Genomic DNA, 17,384 nt, shown 5'->3' on the forward strand with positions numbered 1-17,384 from the left:
ATGTCAGCCTGTTAGAAATCAATCATCAAGCAGAATCCTCATTTTTACAATTTATTTCAAAATGCCTTGTGTCTTAAACCTCAAAGTTGGACTACACGATTCAGCTGTAGTACTGAATACACAGTTGTATTCACAAAGTAAAAACACATCATTTAAGAATTGAAATTCATTGTACATGAAATGTTTGCTTCTATCCCCAGTAATAACATTTCTGCCTCCCATCTGCATCACAAACCTTGTGTTCATCTAATAATTTGTAGTTCCTTGTGGATTTTTGAGGTAAAATGCAGTCATTCTCTGCAGTTTCCCCATTTCCAAGTATGATTAGCTTGTCTTTTGCCCATGCTCTAATATCTGAGCTGGGAAAAGAAAGCACTCAAAATGCATTTTTGTTATTGTTTTTCCTTCAAAAGCAACTTTGTGCCAAATATGACACATTCCGACGCCAGCTGGAAGCTGCTGGGAAAAGAGTCGTGGCCTGCCAGCAGCTGGCAGACAACCTGCTGAACCGTGGGCACTCCGAGTCCCGGGAAATTCGGCAGAAGCAGAAAGAGTTAAGGTAGGAAACTTGCCTTAGCTGTCTCCAAGTTTTGTCCTTACAATTCATTCTCAAGGAGGAGGAAGTGAGAAAGATAAGGCGTGTCCTCCCAGTTCTCTAATTGCAAAATATGTGGTTTGCTCACTGATAGAGAGCTGCTGCCATGCTCTGTTTAAAAATAGATTACTATAATGCAGGCATTATCTACTTGCTGATTTGGCTTCTTGTAAATTGCATCAGAGGTACTTTACAAGTAAGGGATGATTGAACTTCCTTTGACCTTTGGAGCAGGATCACCTACTGGAAGGGCAGACATTTAGTTACTTCTTTATTGCTCTTTGAGTTTGAAACCCATGACTGCTCTGCAGAACAAGGTTAATGTATTCTGAGTTTCTTATAGAACTGTAGAATCACAGAATGGTTTGGCTTTCAAGGTCACCTAGTTTAACCCTCCCGCAGTGAACATGGACATCTTCAACTAGATCAGGTCGTTTAGACCTCCATCCAACTTGACCTTGGATGTTTCTAGGGATGAGGCTTCTACCGCCTTCTTGGGCAAACTGGGTCAGTGTTTCATCACCCTCACTCTAAATGCTTTCTTCCTTGCATCTTAATCTCCTCTCTTTTTAATTTAAAAACATTACCTTTTATCCTGTCGCAACAGGTCCTGCTTGAAGCACAGTTCCCATCCCTTTAAGTACTGAAAGGCCACAATAAGTTCTTCTCAGAGCCTTCTCTTCCTCAAACCTCAAAACCTTTCTTCATAAGGGAGGTTCTGATGTAAAGTCCTGCATACAAAAACCTGAAAAACATATCAGAGAGGGGCACATTTATATATGACCATTTTTTAAGTGTCTGGAGCAGACAAGGGGACATGGAGAGAGCAGGATGAGAAACATGCTGCCCCTCAGAGAATTACTCCAACAGAAGCTAGTGGCAGGAATGAAGGACAAAGCAAGAAAAGGTCTTCTTTCCAATCTTTCTTCAGACAGTTAACGTCCTGCACTCCTAGCTTAAATGTTCTGCATGATTCTTTTCCCCATCCTCCCCTGTAGGAACTCCTGGGAGGAGCTGTTGGAAATTACCAGACTACGAGGTGAGCGTCTGAGAGATGCTGAGGCAATTTACAAGTGTTATCAAGATCTGTCAGATGCTCTGGCCCATATTGAGGTAAGAAATTATGGGAAAGTGGAAAAATATCATAAAATGAGAACTCCATTTCAGCTTAATTTGTGGGGTATTCTTATGATTCTCAGCATGCTTACTGCTGACTTGTAAAAAGTCTCAGTAGTGATTACTGAAAGTGCTAAAAAAAAAAAATATCCTGGGTGATACTTAGTTGACTGGTCACCTTATGAGAACCATTGGTGAAACCTGGTACAACTACAGTTGCTGATCTATGGGATAAGAGAAAAAGAGTAGGGCTTTAATTAAATTTTCTTACAGTGCAATGTATATAATAATGTTGTTTGCAGCCATCAGGCTTGACTAAGAAACCATTTACTGCCTCACTGTGGTTCTTCTTTGTATACCATGAAGTGAATACAGAACAGTCTTGTGAACAAGGCATTTGTCTGAATTACAGTGGTCATTAGCCTGGAAGCTTGTCAGGCAATTGTGTGACCTGATGCAAAAAGCTGTGCCAAAAATTCTTTTATTCTTATTTCAGTGCCCAGTACTGGCAATAATTTCTAATAATCCCAATGTGAAAAATGTAGGAGAAGGAGAAAATATTCAGGCTTCTGGTTTATCTGAGCATCCTGAAGGATTTCGCAAATTGACCATGCTGTAATGGAGGGAATGGTTTCCCTGATGCAGATGTATACAAGAGACAGTGATCCAACAGAGCTTCCACTCTTTGCAAAGCAACAGAGCTTTGTTAGGTTGTGTGCAGTAGATTTTCTACTTGCTTGTGCTGGCAAAGGCTGCCTTATTCAACTGTGTTATTCCTGTTTTCTTTTCCTGTCATGAATGGAAAATCAAACATCATAATATTTCACTGTATACCAGTCAGGGTTTTCAGAACCTGTTACATATTTAACTTCAATGATGAAGTAGTTCATTCTGTGACAGTGACAACTGATAGTCCAGAAATGTCTCACAGACTGGCTGTTGGTTTATCCCAATGCTGCAATTGGCCCAGCAAACCAATACACATTTCTTGCATCACATTTTATCCGTAAGCTTCACTACCGAGTGGGAGAGCAACTTAGTCATCTTGCCCATCCCTTTCTTTGTACCCTGGTCAGTTGTCTACTAGAGAAAGCCATTTCTCATAGGAACATAGTACTAGAAGATCTTAAGTCACAATGTCCAGTGTCATTTTATCATAGACAACTTCAACATGTACCTCCTTTCACAGTGCCTTGCCAAGATGCCTTGTTAATGCCCCAAACCAGCCTGTGAACCTGTTACAGAAACGAGCTTTTCCAGTGGTTAGAAACATTCTGATTTTCACTTAAAATGACCTGGAGCAACAGTGTTGTCCTCCAGTTGAAATGCCTTTTCTTTTTTGCTTGCTCTGTCCCCAGTGCATGTCTGTGTATAGACTTAAATCTTCTCAGAAACTTTATTAGGCTACATAAATATTTAGGTGTCCTATTATGTGATGGTCTCTCATTTTCACCTCATTTTTACAAGAGTCTTTTTTTTTTTTTTTTTGCATATGTGACGTTTTTAACTCATATTTCCTGAGCTTGTGTAACTAAATTTTTATCTAAAGGTGGTTCACAGACAGATCACCTGTAGCCCAAAGAATGGCCTGAAACTGTTGGTGTTTAGTGATACTATATGTCACTGTAGTAGATATTCAAGATTGATTCCCAACTCAAAGCCTGTAAGATATTCTCCTATACTTTCTGATCAAGGAAAAAGGAACTTTCATGTCTCACAATCCAGTTGGGTAGCTTAATCACTGAGATAGTTAAAAGTGAGTTAGTAGGATAGATTTTTGCAACTTCCTTTAACCTACCATAGTTCAGTAAATCAGGATGTCCTTAACCTTGCAGTATGAGATACACTACACAAAATGACTGAAGTGGACTTACAGTGTTTTCCTTGGACGTAAAAAGTAATAAAGCTTTCTGTGACTTCTTCCTCTAGGAGAAGTCCAAAAGTATTCCAGATGATGTTGCTAAGGACATGAGAGGTGTGCAAACCCAGCTCCGGAACCATGTGGCCCTGGAGCATGAACTCTCTGGGAATGAGCAGCAGGTAACAAAAGTCATTTGTGGCCTTTGATGAGCAGCCAAAATTCAAGTTTCCAAGACAACTGTAGTAATAATTTGGTATTCTGAACCAAATTGTTACAGGCTTTTTGTGGGAGCCTGGGAATAGCTAAGAATCTTCCTTAGGTCTTTTGCTTTTTAAACATGTTCAGGGTTTGATGGTAAAGATGAAGTAGCTCATTTAAAACCTTAGGAATAAGGGATCTATTTTAACAAGCACCCAAATATTGAAGTGATTCACAGGGATATTTTTGACCACTATTTGAAATGTGTGGGTATGCCAGGCTTTATGGTGTGTCTACCACCTTCTTAAAAGTGTTCAGGTGATTACAAGTGAAAATCCAGCATCTGTTCAATATGCAGGAAACAGAATATTCATTGAGCGCAAAGTGCATTGATTAACTCTAGAGAATTGTGGAAGGAAGGATGAGGCCACAGTATGGAATCTTCAACATGGAATAGAGGGATAGAAATTGGACTATGAGAAAGGAGGATAGAGCTCATTGTAAAAACTTGTGAAAAGTTTCAGCTTGTGGGCACAGCTGCTGTTTGGAAAGCCTCCTTGTATATAGGAGATTTGCTTACTTTCAACAACACCAATAAAACTAGTAATGAGTTTTCTCTTCATCCCTTTGTTTAGTAAATGTAATGGTGTAGCTAACCCAGCATTACTGGTATTACTGAAGTAGTTATCCCAGTGGTCTTATATCTTAGCCTTGCAGTAGGTGACTCTAGAACTGATCTCACCAGCTGCTTGTTACTTTTAAAGGTGAAAGAGCAAAAGACATGCACGAAGATAACATAGTCACAGTTGATCTGTAGAGTCACTGGGGAAAACAAAGCGTGGTTAGCTGCTATTTGTATTACTCATGTAACAAATGGTATAGCAAAGCAGAGAAACAAAATCTGCTTGTCTGTTTCAGACAGAACACGGTTGTGGTGAGCCTTAGCAAACACTGGATGTCACTGTTATTCCATAGAACTGAGGTTAGGGAGGGAAACAAGTTCAGCATTGGAAATGTTGCTCCAGTTGTGGTTTCATGTACGATTAACACAACCCTTACCATAGTTTTGCTGATATTGACTGGATCTCTATGACTATCTTTCCTACCCTCTTCTTTCATCCTTGTATACAGCTGCAGGAGCTCATCCACTCTGCAGATGGTGTGCTGACCCATTGCTCAAAGAAGCAGGTGGAAGACCTGAGAGGAAAGCAGCAGGCAGTAGCAACCAACTGGAAAGCTCTGAAGTCTAAAGTGGAACAACGCAAGAAACTTCTGGAACAAGCATACAAGCTTTACCAGTTCCAGGCACATGTAAGTATATATACATAGGAAGGATAGTAAGAACAAGGCAAAATTCTTCTACTATATTTTCTTCTAATATGTATTAGATTTTCCAAGTCTTCAACCTGGGAGCATCTTCATCAGTATATGGATATTGATGGATTTATCCATTAAAACATAGTCACCCAGAGTTAATTTTGTTATTAATTTATTTCATAACTTGTAATAAATTTAGTTACTGACTTCACATAGAAAATATCCTGTTGGTGGCTGTGCATTTTTTTCTTTTCACTGTTGGAACCATAACAAATACCTTTAGTTTTAATTTTATCTAAAATCCATGATGCATCTTGTGATCTGAATGGCAAATCTATAACCCATTTCTTACTCTGTCAGTGTGTCCTTTTATGTGCATTGGTAAATTTACAAGCAATGAACACCTCAAAATATGTAGATCTGTGAGTGCTTGACAGAAGGCTACACAGTCACTAAGGAACTTTCTTAACATCTTTAGAACAAAATTACACTGCCAGGTGTCTGTATTCTCAGTATTATGCCTACATGGGATTATACCTCAGGAATCTACTTGTCTTGTTGATGTCAGTCTGCTGTCAGGAAGTATTTCTGAACCTCTCAATTTTCGCCTTCTTTCCTGACAACAGTTCTTAAATAAGTGAAGAGCTTACTCCACAAATTTGGTAAGCTAATCTTTCTGCCCAGATGGGACAAGGCAGGGTTATACAGCCATGTTTAATGGCTAGGAGATTCTCAGTAGCTCTAGGGCAGGTTAGAGCATCCTTCCTGCAAAATATCTCCTAGATTCCTGGGTGCAAAGAGGCAGCTTTTCTTCCTTTCCTCTTTCAGCTGTACCAAGAGGTCCACAAACTTAGTCAGAACTGTTCAATGTACTTTTTTCATTAGTATTGTTCATATGTAAGTCCATGGTGCCTTTTCATTATGAAATTATATACAGATTGAGAAGTTAAACAAAAACAAACCAGCTTTTCCATTAAATTAGGATTCTGCACAATCAACTAGTGTATCTTCTTGCATTCCATCAAGTCTAATTTTAGTTTAGGAGCAGAGCTGGCCTTGACTGCCAACACTAATTGACAGCAGAGGGCTCCAAATCTTCCAAGAAACTCTGTCAAGGAAAGGATTTTAGAGACAGATCGAAAGTATTTCTGAACGATCTGAGTTTCTTGTTCCAAAGTTTGTTGCTAGGATGTCCATGGTCTCAGTCAGGCTCTGCTTAGGAGTTTCCTGCAGGCTAATGCTTAGTCTATCCTTAAAAGTTGCTGGCAGTGGCAGTTTAATAATCTCTTATTGCTTCATAACTTGTTCCATTACATTACATATCCTGAAATGTATGTATTTTTTCCTAATGCTTCAATTAGAATCTCAGAGAGTCTTAGACATTTGCAGTGCCAAGTGTAATGTCAGCATCTAGAGTGACATTTGGCTGTGAATTAGTTCTGCAAATCAAAATTACTCCAATGCATGTGCACTATGTGGACCCCTTCAAAAAGTCCACAGCTCTTCTAAACAGTCATTTAGTAGCTGTGGTCATTTGCTTTAAGAAAAGAGCATCTTGGCTTTAAATCCAGATCTCTTAGGACCCCAAATTGGCCAATTTTGCTTTCATGGCACTTCTCTGAACATTTTTTTCCCCCTGGCTAGGTAGTTCTCAAGCCAGCTTTGAGCTGTACAAAATGTTAATGGCAGTGATAAAAGTCCATAGGTAAAATGGAAAAGGCAAGAAGCTATTTCCATTACATAATTTCCTTCAGTGAAAAAGCCAGCAAGCATTCATGAGAGAAAATTTTTAGTTCTCTGAAACAAAAAAGCATTTTTCTTCATCACTTACTATACACTCACTATGCATAAGAGTCTTTTAAAATGTACTTACAAACTAAAAGACTGATTATCACCTCAGAGCTGAATAAACTAAGCCAAACATAATTAGGCTATAATAAAATTTAAAGAATCATCCCATACATTCCTCAGTACAGTCCCTTGTAGCCCTATTTTTAATCAACTAACACATAAAGGCAAAGCAGAGATGCCTTAAGTAAGTGGAATGGTGAAGAAGCAGAATCAAATCCAGAAGACATACAGAAAACATCAAGTTATTTTTACTTGCATGTTTCTTCAGAAATTATTTCTCACTGATTTGTTTGGGAATTTTCTTTCTCGTAATCACCTTAGCCAAATGCTTCAGGCAGTTTAAGATATTGTAAAAGTTATTTTTTAGGTTTTGAAAGTGAACTAGCGTTATGTTCTTGTTCCTTCCAGAATTGTTTCTGTGCCAATCTCAGTGACACAGTTCCACAAATCAGGAGCTGAATTTGCTTACCTAGGAGGTTCAAACAAGTTTGTCTGACCTGTGATTTGCTTTTTCCCCACCTCTTTCAGTGTGAACACATTTGTTTTTCAACTGAAAATTTACACTCATTTTAGAATATGTCAACAACTTAAGTTTACAATAGACTTGTGCTAGGCAACTCTAAGTCACAGGAAAGTAGAGTGATATAGTTTTAGCTTCTGTTGAGGAATAACACCAGAAAACACTTAAGGTATGAAGGGCTAAAGGGCAATGAAGGAAATCACATTGTCAATGATGTGATATGACACATGTGGTTAGATAGGGCTGGGTGATCAGTTGGACTTGATGATCTTGGAGGTCTCTTCCAACCTGGTTGATTCTGTGATTCTGTTATGGTTATGATATTACAAAACATGCGTGATTTAACATAGTAGGTATCTGTTTCTGCACTCATCTGCCCTTGTTAAAATTCAAGCTCTAATGAACTCTTTTTCTTTCTTATTTGTGGTTTTATTACCTATTATTCTCTTAAAGTTGAACAGTCAGCTTATGATTTTCCTAACCTGGTAATGCAAGCTTGAGCTCTAACCTCAGCTTTGTTGTTTTCTTGGGTTTCAGGTGTGGGACTATTTCTCATGGACAGCAGAAATAATAAGGGAAATGAGAGCCAAGGAGACTATTCGGGACATATCTACTAGCAGCCTGAGACTTACTCAGCATCAACAGCTACTGTCAGAGATTGAAGCACGTGAAGAGAAGTACAGTCATGTTGTACAGCTGGGACAGTCACTCTTGAAAGATGAGGAAATGGGATCAAAAGAGGTAATTGAAACTCATTTGAGTTCTGGGCTCCCCTGTTCAAGAAGGACAGGGAACTTCTTGAGGGGGTACCGCAAAGAGCTACAAAGATGATCAGAGGATACGAATATCTATCTTATGAAGAAAGACTGAGGGATTTGGGGCTTTCTAACCTAGAGAAGAGAAGGCTGAGGGGGGAATCTTAATCAATGCTTCTAAGTATTTAAAGAGTGGGCATCAGGAAAATGGGGGAAGTCTTTTTTCAGTAATGACCAATGACAAGACAAGAGGTAACAGGCATAAACTTGAACACAGGAAGCTCTGTCTAGACATGAGGAAGAACTTCTTTACTTTGAGGGCGGTGGGGCACTGGAACAGGAATAATGACATCTGGAGTCGTTCAAAACCTGCCTGGATGCTGTCCTGTGTAACCTGCTCTAGGTGAACCTGCTCTGTCAGTGTGGTTGGACTATATGATTTACAGAAGTCCCTTCCAACCCCTGCAATTCTGTGTGGTTTGCTATGCAATAGAGAGAATTCTACTCAATTCCCAGGCAGAGTTTTCACACAAATACTATGCTTTGCATTACAGTTCTATACCCATACCTGTCCAGGCTGGACAAACACCTGTTAACCAAAGAATGGAAACACTCAAACATAGGAGAGATCTTAAAGATTAATGGAAACATTTTCTGTAGCAGTGAATTATGGTAGTATTTTTAACTCCCTGGAAATGAAAGATGGAAATCAAAATATAAGCTTACTCAAGACAAAGAGTTCCTAAGATTCTCACAGCATAAATTCTTTTTTCCCACCCAATATTTACTATTTCGCTTCTCTGACAATTCATTAACATGTCTTTTTAATATCTTCAGAAAACTGCAGAGTTTGTGCAAATTACTACCTCATCCAAGCAAGCTATTTCCTGAAAACTTCTTGAATATTGCAAAGTATTATTAGAATAACTAGAAATCTTCCTGAGTGTAAAGTCAAGTCCTTTGCTGGTAGAAAAATACAGGGGGGGGGGGGGGGGGGGGGTAGAGAACCACAACACCTATTTATAGAAGACTTGTGGATATAGAAGATTTGGAAGCTGAAATTACATGGTCTAATGCCAAGGCATGCTTTGATTAGGAGAATATCCTGTGCTGATAAGTATCTGTCCTATTCCGTTTTGAAATGATGTTAATTGATAACAGGTGAAGATAACAGAATTAAAATTAGGTTTGAATTTGATTCTAGAATGTACACTTGAGAAGCAGTTACCTTGCACCTAACTTGGAGTGCTTTACATGCAGTAAGAAGCATTCCCCCATCTCTCAAATGAGGCACCTCTGATTATCTCTCTGCCCAAATATAAGTATTGGAACTTGTTCCACTTTTTTTCTGTTGGGTAATTCTATTGCAATTTAAAGATCTTATCCACCACTCCACTTAATCCTTTCTCCTCCCACCTTACCCTGGCCCATGGGGTATAAAGATCAAGATGAGTTATTTATTGGAAATTGTGTTCAGATTCAGCAGAAGCTAGATGCTCTGTTGGAAGAGAAGGAAAATGTATACAATGAGTGGAAACAGAAGAAGGAGTGGCTGGAGAAAACACACCAAGAACAAATGTTCTACAAGGATTGGGATCACCTGGACATGCTTCTGAACTCACAAGAGGTGAGTGAATTATAAACTTGAAATAAGCAATTAAATTCTTCAAGCATTTGAACTGTTCCAGACTTAAAAGGGCACTTCTCCCATAGCTTAAAATCCTGGGGTCTGTGTATAAACAAGACTCTCTTTTTATTGTTATTATGTTCATTGTGGCCTCACCTGGAGACTGTAGAAATCTACAAGATCCTCTTTTCTTATGGGGCTTAGGTGCAGAACTAGAAACAGAAGGATGATCCTTGCCTGAAAAATAATTCATTGCAAATAAACATAAAAGCTAACAGATAAGAGTCACAACAGGAGAGGGAGACAACAGACCAGTATCAATCTGCTTCACAAACAGATCTCAGCAAAGTAACTCCTTAAACACTGGCAATTTTGGGGGTGTGTTTCAGAGAGAAGGGAAGTTGAAAAGAGAGTTTGAAGGGCAGACAAGGGGATTATTGTGCTGGTGTTGCTGGAAACCTCACCCCAGGCTGTGGTTAGCGCTGGGGAAATGCAAGTATGGAAAATGGATGTTGGCAGTGTGAGTTAATTCAGGAAAAGGAATTGATTTCTTAGTTCTGAAAGGGAGTCTATAGTAGTGTGGAGAGCAACTATCAAAGAATTTGATTGTGAGAAATATTTGTTTCTGTTTCACACAGTAAAGAACTGAGAAAATGAAAAAAAAAAAAAGCCCTCTTGTCAGAAGACAAATACACTTAGAGCAAAGAGACAGAAGGACCTTTTTATTATCATCATTTTGCAGCTCTTGAAATAGTTTGGGCTTTTTTTCACCAATATTAAATTATCTTTTGTCTTTCTTGCAGTTTTCTGGACTCATGAAACTATTTAAAATGGTTCCAGTTTGAGGTTTGACATTTGCTGTGACAGAACTGAGTACAGAATTTAGTTGTCATGCTGTGCAAATTCATGAATTGATAGATTGCTGTAGCTGTGCTGAAACTTGGCATGCAAACCTCATCAATCAGCTGAAGGTTGCCAAACTGAAGGGTTGAAGCCAAGCTAAAGGGGGCTGTACCTTTGGGTCATTTCTTATTAAGGAAAAATAATCAATGCTCCAAGACCACTGGCAGCATAATATAGTGACTCTCAGTTTGTGCTGAGCTCTGGTTTCCAACAGCGCTTTGCCGCTGGCACTAAATCTTGCGCAAGACTGACCCTGAGCTGTGCCATGCAGTGAAACTTAGCCCTTGAAGGCTTGAGCTTCTCATTCCTTGAAGGAAATGCATATCTTCATGATGCCAAACAACTGACTTCCCTATTAAGTATGGCCTGCATTCTGAATTGGTACAAAACATGAAACAGAGTTTTGTGTAGGTTCAGGTTTCTGGAGTTAAATATTCCCTAGTTCTGCCCCTTTTTTGGTTTTGTTGGGTTTGTTTTGTTTGTTTGCTTGTTTGTTGGTTGGTTGGTTGGTTTGGTTTGGAGTTTTTGTTTTGTTTGTTGTTATTGCTTAATTAACAAATGACAGAATTTGCATTACATCTATCTCAGTTCCCTACCAAGCAGTCATACATCATGGCTAAGCTCCTGCAAAGGAAGCACCATCATCAGAGAAAGTATAAATTCTGCGAAATCTTGGCCACTGTGTTCTCTTTTCACAAACTGGAGATCAGCCACAGAGAGCACTGTGGCAGTGGCTTTACTTTGTTATACATAGCTCAAAGGTAAATGCATAGGAAGCTAATATGGGTCAGTCTCTCTTCTTGCCCTTCAGTCCTGAGTCCTGGTTGTTAAAGACAACATACTCTTACATGAAAAGGGTTGCACCTGGCATTTTCAGTATGCCCCCAGCACACACTGTACAGGTAAAATGCACTTCGGGTAACTTCTTTACTCAGATAAATTTACCATTGCCATACATTATGAGGTAGAATGCCACAAAAGGGGAGAGTGTTCTTCACAGACTGAATAAATTCTCTTGGTGGTATCAGTCACAGTGCCAGTCACTCCTGCCACAACTTTCTTCAGTCAAAGCAAAGCCTGAGAATAAGATAGTGACCTTGAGAATCATGAGGGTTCTGTAATCAGAATCTTTTTCCCACAGTGTTTTTCTCTCTGAGCTTCCAAGAAGCCTGGTACCCATTGTTCTCACTGTGACTAAGTGTTCAGAAGGTAGAACAGTAAGGTGTGGATACTTGACTGCCCCACATAGCACCCCTTCCCACCAATGGCTTTTTATGATCATGGAGAATTGCAGGAAAATAAGGTAATGTTGACAGGCTGGTCTTGTCCATGCAGGAGCCACAGTTGTCTGTTCCCTCCACCACACTCTGATTTTTTAAATTTTCATTCTTTTAAAAAAGAACACTCAGGTTGGCAAGAACACTCTAGCTATGGAAAGAAGATTCATCCACATTTTGTTTATAATTTTTGCTTATATCTAATCTTCAGAAGATTACAACTGATTGAAGAACTGTTTTGTTTTTGGTTTTGTTTTTGTTTTTGTGAGAGGTCTATGCATGTGTGGTAGTTTTAGGTATGTTCACAGAGTTACTGTTATAAAATAGGAAAAATAACCACATAAGCAAATGTCTACATTGCAGTCAGTGACCTGCCATATGCCAGGGAAATGGCAGAATGCTAATGGATTTATGAATTAGTAATCTGGATATCACAGTCAGACATATGTCTCCTCCTTCACTGACACAGTCCCTGCCATCACCAAGCTCCCACAGTGCCTAGAAGAGACTTTTACAGATTAGTACTCAAATTTAACCAGGAAACATAAAAGTGCTGTTAGATGGGAAGAAGAGATGATGAATTTGTTCATATCCAAGGATGCAAACAATCCATGAGCATTCAGGATGAATTTCAACTCACTACCCCAGATGTACCAATTAGGTGAATTCTGTGAACACCTTTCCTTTCAGAAATTACTCACTTTCCTCCATCATAATATCTCACTTGTGCTTCCGTTCTCATCATCTTGGTTTTTACCCGTAGCTGGCACTGAGCAAAAGCACCATGAATTAAAAAAAACAGGAACATCAGGTGGCCTCAGAGCTAGAGAGTGCTGATGAAACCACATCTCAACTTTACTTCACAAATTTCACTGCTACCTGCTCATATTAAATCAAATGTTGCTGCCTACTCATTTGGCACCTGGCAGTGTTGTCAAACACCTCAATGGAGAAGAAGAGTGTCAGTCCAAATACAGAATGATGCAGGGTTAGGCTATTAGGCTGCTGAGAAGACAGATGAATGTTTCAGGAGTAATTGTGTATGTTTACATACAAAATAAGCAGCATCTTTGAAGAATTTGGGGAATTAAATCAAGAAATAATGAAAATCAATGCAAGAAGATGCTCATTTGCTGCTAGAAGAACAGGAAGGAATTTACCTTCTACTGGATTTTAGTCCTTCCTTAGTATGCAATGCATCAGCCTGGCCCTGAAAAGAAACAGGAACGTTGTTCTGGTCTCTCTACAGCTGGAATTCCTGTGTTCCCAGAGCATGTCCTATTGCTTTTGCTCTCATCTCTGAGTGTGATCATTCATCACACGAGCTGTACTGCAGGACTCCATTTAAACAAGGGAGAAACAGCAAGAGCTATCAAAGCTGTCTTTTGCAGCTACCACCATCTGCCTTATGGATCAGTTTACAGAATTTGACAGTGAAGTGAGATTCCCTAGCCACCATTTGTGTTTCACTTCTCTGCATCTGAAGAACAATTGGAAGAGTAATCTGTTCCTTTTGGATGGAGCTCTGTTACTACTCTCCAGAGTTGAAGTGGGGCTGCAGAGTGACGCAGACTCTGATCCCTAGGGAGACAGGGAGGATGGTAGGAAAGCTGTCCTTTTGAATACGTTTTCAAGCAGTATTCAGCCAAGGCATCAACTGAAGACACTCAAACCACTTTCCCAATGGGAATTTTGCAATTTTCTGCTTTCAGAAAGGACAAAATCAAACAATCCATTCCAAAAGGATTCCTATGAGGCAAACAAATACAAGCCATCTCTCCACCCTGACTTTTGTGTTTCAGGCAAAGCTCAGTCATGTGCATTTCACTTTGCACATCTGCAAAATATGTGCATAAGAAAGCAGCTTCTACCATCCCATAATTTTTGGATCCTATTTTTCCAGTATCTCACATGACTTCGACCACGTCTCTCCCCCAGCAGCAAGGAACAGGGGAAGGAAAAAGGCAACAGAGGAGTGTTTCAAACTAAGAACTGCTACTGAGAACTGCACTCTCATTTGCTGTGCCAGTGTGACAGGTTTGACTTGATGCCAGCATCTTATATTACATCCAAGTTACTTAAACCTTTGAAGGATTTCTGCAGAATTTAGTCTAGGATTGTTCCATATTAAAGCAAATAGAGCACATGTGGAGAAAATTAGGCAAACCTCTATCTTTTATTTATTTTCTTTTTTTTTTTTTTAGTATGAATTCAGTTGTGCCATTGCATGGAACTGTTGTAGGAAACTCTCTTAAGCCCTGCAGACGGAGATCTTGCCATTTGGAGTGCAAACCAGCAACAGCTGAAAAAGAGAAGGAAAAAAAAATCACTTTTGCTTTGAGCAGAAGCAGTGTCCAGTACAGCTTGCTCCGTTCTAACCTTTTCACAGCAGCAGATGCACTGCTCAGGTTAGCTGCTTTCTTTTTTTTTTATTCACAGATGAAATAGCAGCGAGTCTGCAGGCTGTCTCTGGCAGGCATTTTTGGCTCCCTCCTACTCTGTCTGCAGTCTCACTGTCAGAACTCTCAGGGAGAAGAACCTCATGCTCCGTAATTTATCTTTCTGCCCATCCCACACTCATATCACTTTGCAGACGTGACAGGCGGTGGTAGCAGTACTAGAGGAGCTGTGAGATTTATTTTGAACGTGGATTTTTTTTTTTTTTTAGTTTATATTTTTTTTTCCTGGAGAATGTTTATTCATCTCTCGTTCCTTTGCTTCAGAGGAAGAATGGAAATTTCCAGTGCCAAAGGAAAAAGGATTAGGAGTTGGTTTTAAAAAGAGGGGGAAAGGCAAGCTTCTGTGGCTTTGATTTTTGCATCGTTTAGAACTAAGCTTCAGAATGTCATGCAGGGACCATCACTGCAAGCTTTCATCTGCAACCTATGTCTCCACTGCAGAAGTGATGCTGTCTTCCAGCAGGCAGAGCCCTCCTCCACCTTTTGAGTCTGCCATGCAGGACAGGCCTTTTCAAAAGATGCCAGCATCAGCATGGCATCCTCCCAGTGGTCAATCCATTGCAGAGCTTGCTCCAGGAAATGCCAACTCATCATCAAGCAATTCTGCAGCTTACTGTTCAAGGCTAGATGTCGTCCTGGCACACACAGATCAGAAGAAAGGTTTTGGGAGCGCTACTCACTGTGTCAGTCTGTCTGATGAGACATCAAGATGTTCCAGTTCTCCCAGGCACCTTCTGGACCATGGATATGAGGGTTCTGGCACTCAGCCAGCGTCTGCATCTTACAGACACTATTCAAAAAAAGAAAAAAAGGTTCATCACACTTCTGAAAAAAATGATCCCTTGAATCTTGCTGTATCTTTGCCTTCTGATGTCCTCTCCTGCAAAGCTCCACCAAGCTGGACATCACGCCTAGATGTTGATCTGTCTGCTATTCCAGTTGTTTCTACACTCAACAGCAAAAACCTACCTTGTGATTCTCTCCCACCCCAGCAAGGCTGTAGTCAGTGCAATGTCCAAATGACAGACCTCCATGCTTCAATGAAGCTTTATATTTCAACTTGCAGCTTGACAGTAAAGCCTTTTCGAGCAGGTTCCCATGGAAGCAGTCACACTCATTCAAGTCTGCTCATGCCACAGTTTGAGAAGGTGCCTGAAACTCCAGCTGGTCATCCAACAGGATCACAGAAACCAAAACAAGGCTTCCCTTCAGACGGGTCCCCAGCCCTTCAAATCACAAGATTTCATGTGACTTCCACAAAGTATCCTGGCCTTCCCCAGCAGAATGTCTCCAGAGATATATGGCTGTCCCCAGCTGTGCTGACTGGAAGAGAAAATTCACCTAATGGGAATGAGGTCATGAGCAAAGATTTAAATCCAGAGCTGATTGTCTTTCAGAACCACCACAGGCCAGAGTTTAGGGAGACTGCATGTGATGGTCTAACACCTGCTCACCACAAGGTTTCCAAAATCACCCTGATTCTTGCCACCCCATGGACTTCTATGCCTATCCAGGTGGTAAGAGAATTTAGAAGAAGCACAAGTCCAACGGTCTTTATCAAAACACATGATTCAGATGTAGCTGGGCCATCCTTTCACCCTGTAGAGCTTGGGGCCGGCCTCTCTCTGTCAGTCAATCCAGTCTGCTGCTCAGGATTGCTTTCCAGCCACTGGGCAAGATCTGGTTTGAGACCTTCTCAGGAAACATGTGCTTTAAAACGCGTATGCCCTAACAACCTTTTGGCAAACATACCAGCTCACACCACGTCCCCAACTCACAGAGACATGGAGGATGCATGGAGCCCATCTATTGCTGTCAACATTGCCTCCTTTGGATCTGGGAGGAGAGTGGTGAAGATTTCCATTCCATTCTAGCAACATTTGCAAACTGCAGTTTTAAGCTGTGTTGAACAAGCCATGTGGATTTCTTTTTGTATGCTTCCTGCTATGTTCCTGCTCCCTAGAGATGACTTACAGGACAACCAGAAAGCCACTTGTGTTCTGCTGTCACCAAGGCTGCAGCTACTGCTTGATCCATCCCAAACGAAGCCGAGCACTCTGATCTGACCAAGCACTTAATATGTGTTCATTATAACCATTACTGTTGTCATCATGAGTTGCTCTGTGCTCTGCCTGCGCTTAGAGGTTTTGCGTCATCAGGCAAATCAATGCTCTGCTCTTTGAAGGTTCAAGACTTCAGAACCAAGAGCTGTCTTTTTCTTCTCTGCTAGTCAGTCTGGGACTTGGGACAAAACTTCTGTGCAAGTTTTCTTAGTTTATTCCATTTCACTGTTTTCATTTTCTTACTTATCAGATTATACTATATTTCTAAATGGTTAATTCCTGGTTTTGTAACTTTCAAAAGTAATACTTGTTTCAAAACCCCAAAATACTTCAGTGTGTAGGAAGAAATTACTCTTTCTTTCCTCCTAGAAAAAGAGAGGTACCACCCTTTCCTAAGGGAAATAAAGGGAATTTGGTCTCCATAGCATCTCAAACATGGATACCCCAGCAAAATTTCCAGCAGTGAAACTGCAGGGATTTTAAGAGGAATTTAGTCTGCTTTCAGACAAATGTTTCATAAGGAAATATTTTTATGGTGATTTTGCATGAGCATAGGATTCTGACCTAACACCTACTAGCTAAAGGATAGAGGTCAAGCTAGTGAATTTGGAGGAGGAGGAGATTCGTGGGAGGAAGGGATTGTTAAAAATATTGACTTCTCATTGTGGGTGTGGTTCTTTTTTTTTTTTTTTTGCATATACATTTCCAATATCAGATAATTGTATTATTATGCCAATGAGACAACATGCCATGGGAGGGGGGTAAGGAAATGTTAAATAGAATTAACATGAGATTGTCACATCTAGATTGTGAGGTCAGAGGTCAACAATACAGTGATGTCA

At 40.1% G+C, this 17,384-nt stretch overlaps 1 protein-coding gene across 1 annotated transcript in view; it reads left to right on the plus strand.

The window, feature by feature from the left end:
- Window positions 1–17,384, plus strand: part of SPTBN5 (spectrin beta, non-erythrocytic 5) — a 103,534-nt gene that overhangs the window by 36,350 nt on the left and 49,800 nt on the right. The window contains exons 28-33 of the mRNA XM_054400475.1: window positions 414–559; window positions 1,594–1,708; window positions 3,641–3,751; window positions 4,902–5,081; window positions 7,996–8,199; window positions 9,691–9,840. Coding sequence (XP_054256450.1) covers window positions 414–559; window positions 1,594–1,708; window positions 3,641–3,751; window positions 4,902–5,081; window positions 7,996–8,199; window positions 9,691–9,840 — 906 coding nt within the window. The remainder of the gene's footprint in view (window positions 1–413; window positions 560–1,593; window positions 1,709–3,640; window positions 3,752–4,901; window positions 5,082–7,995; window positions 8,200–9,690; window positions 9,841–17,384) is intronic.

This window comes from Indicator indicator, chromosome 4 (assembly GCF_027791375.1).
Source record: "Indicator indicator isolate 239-I01 chromosome 4, UM_Iind_1.1, whole genome shotgun sequence".
Classification (NCBI taxonomy): domain Eukaryota; kingdom Metazoa; phylum Chordata; class Aves; order Piciformes; family Indicatoridae; genus Indicator; species Indicator indicator.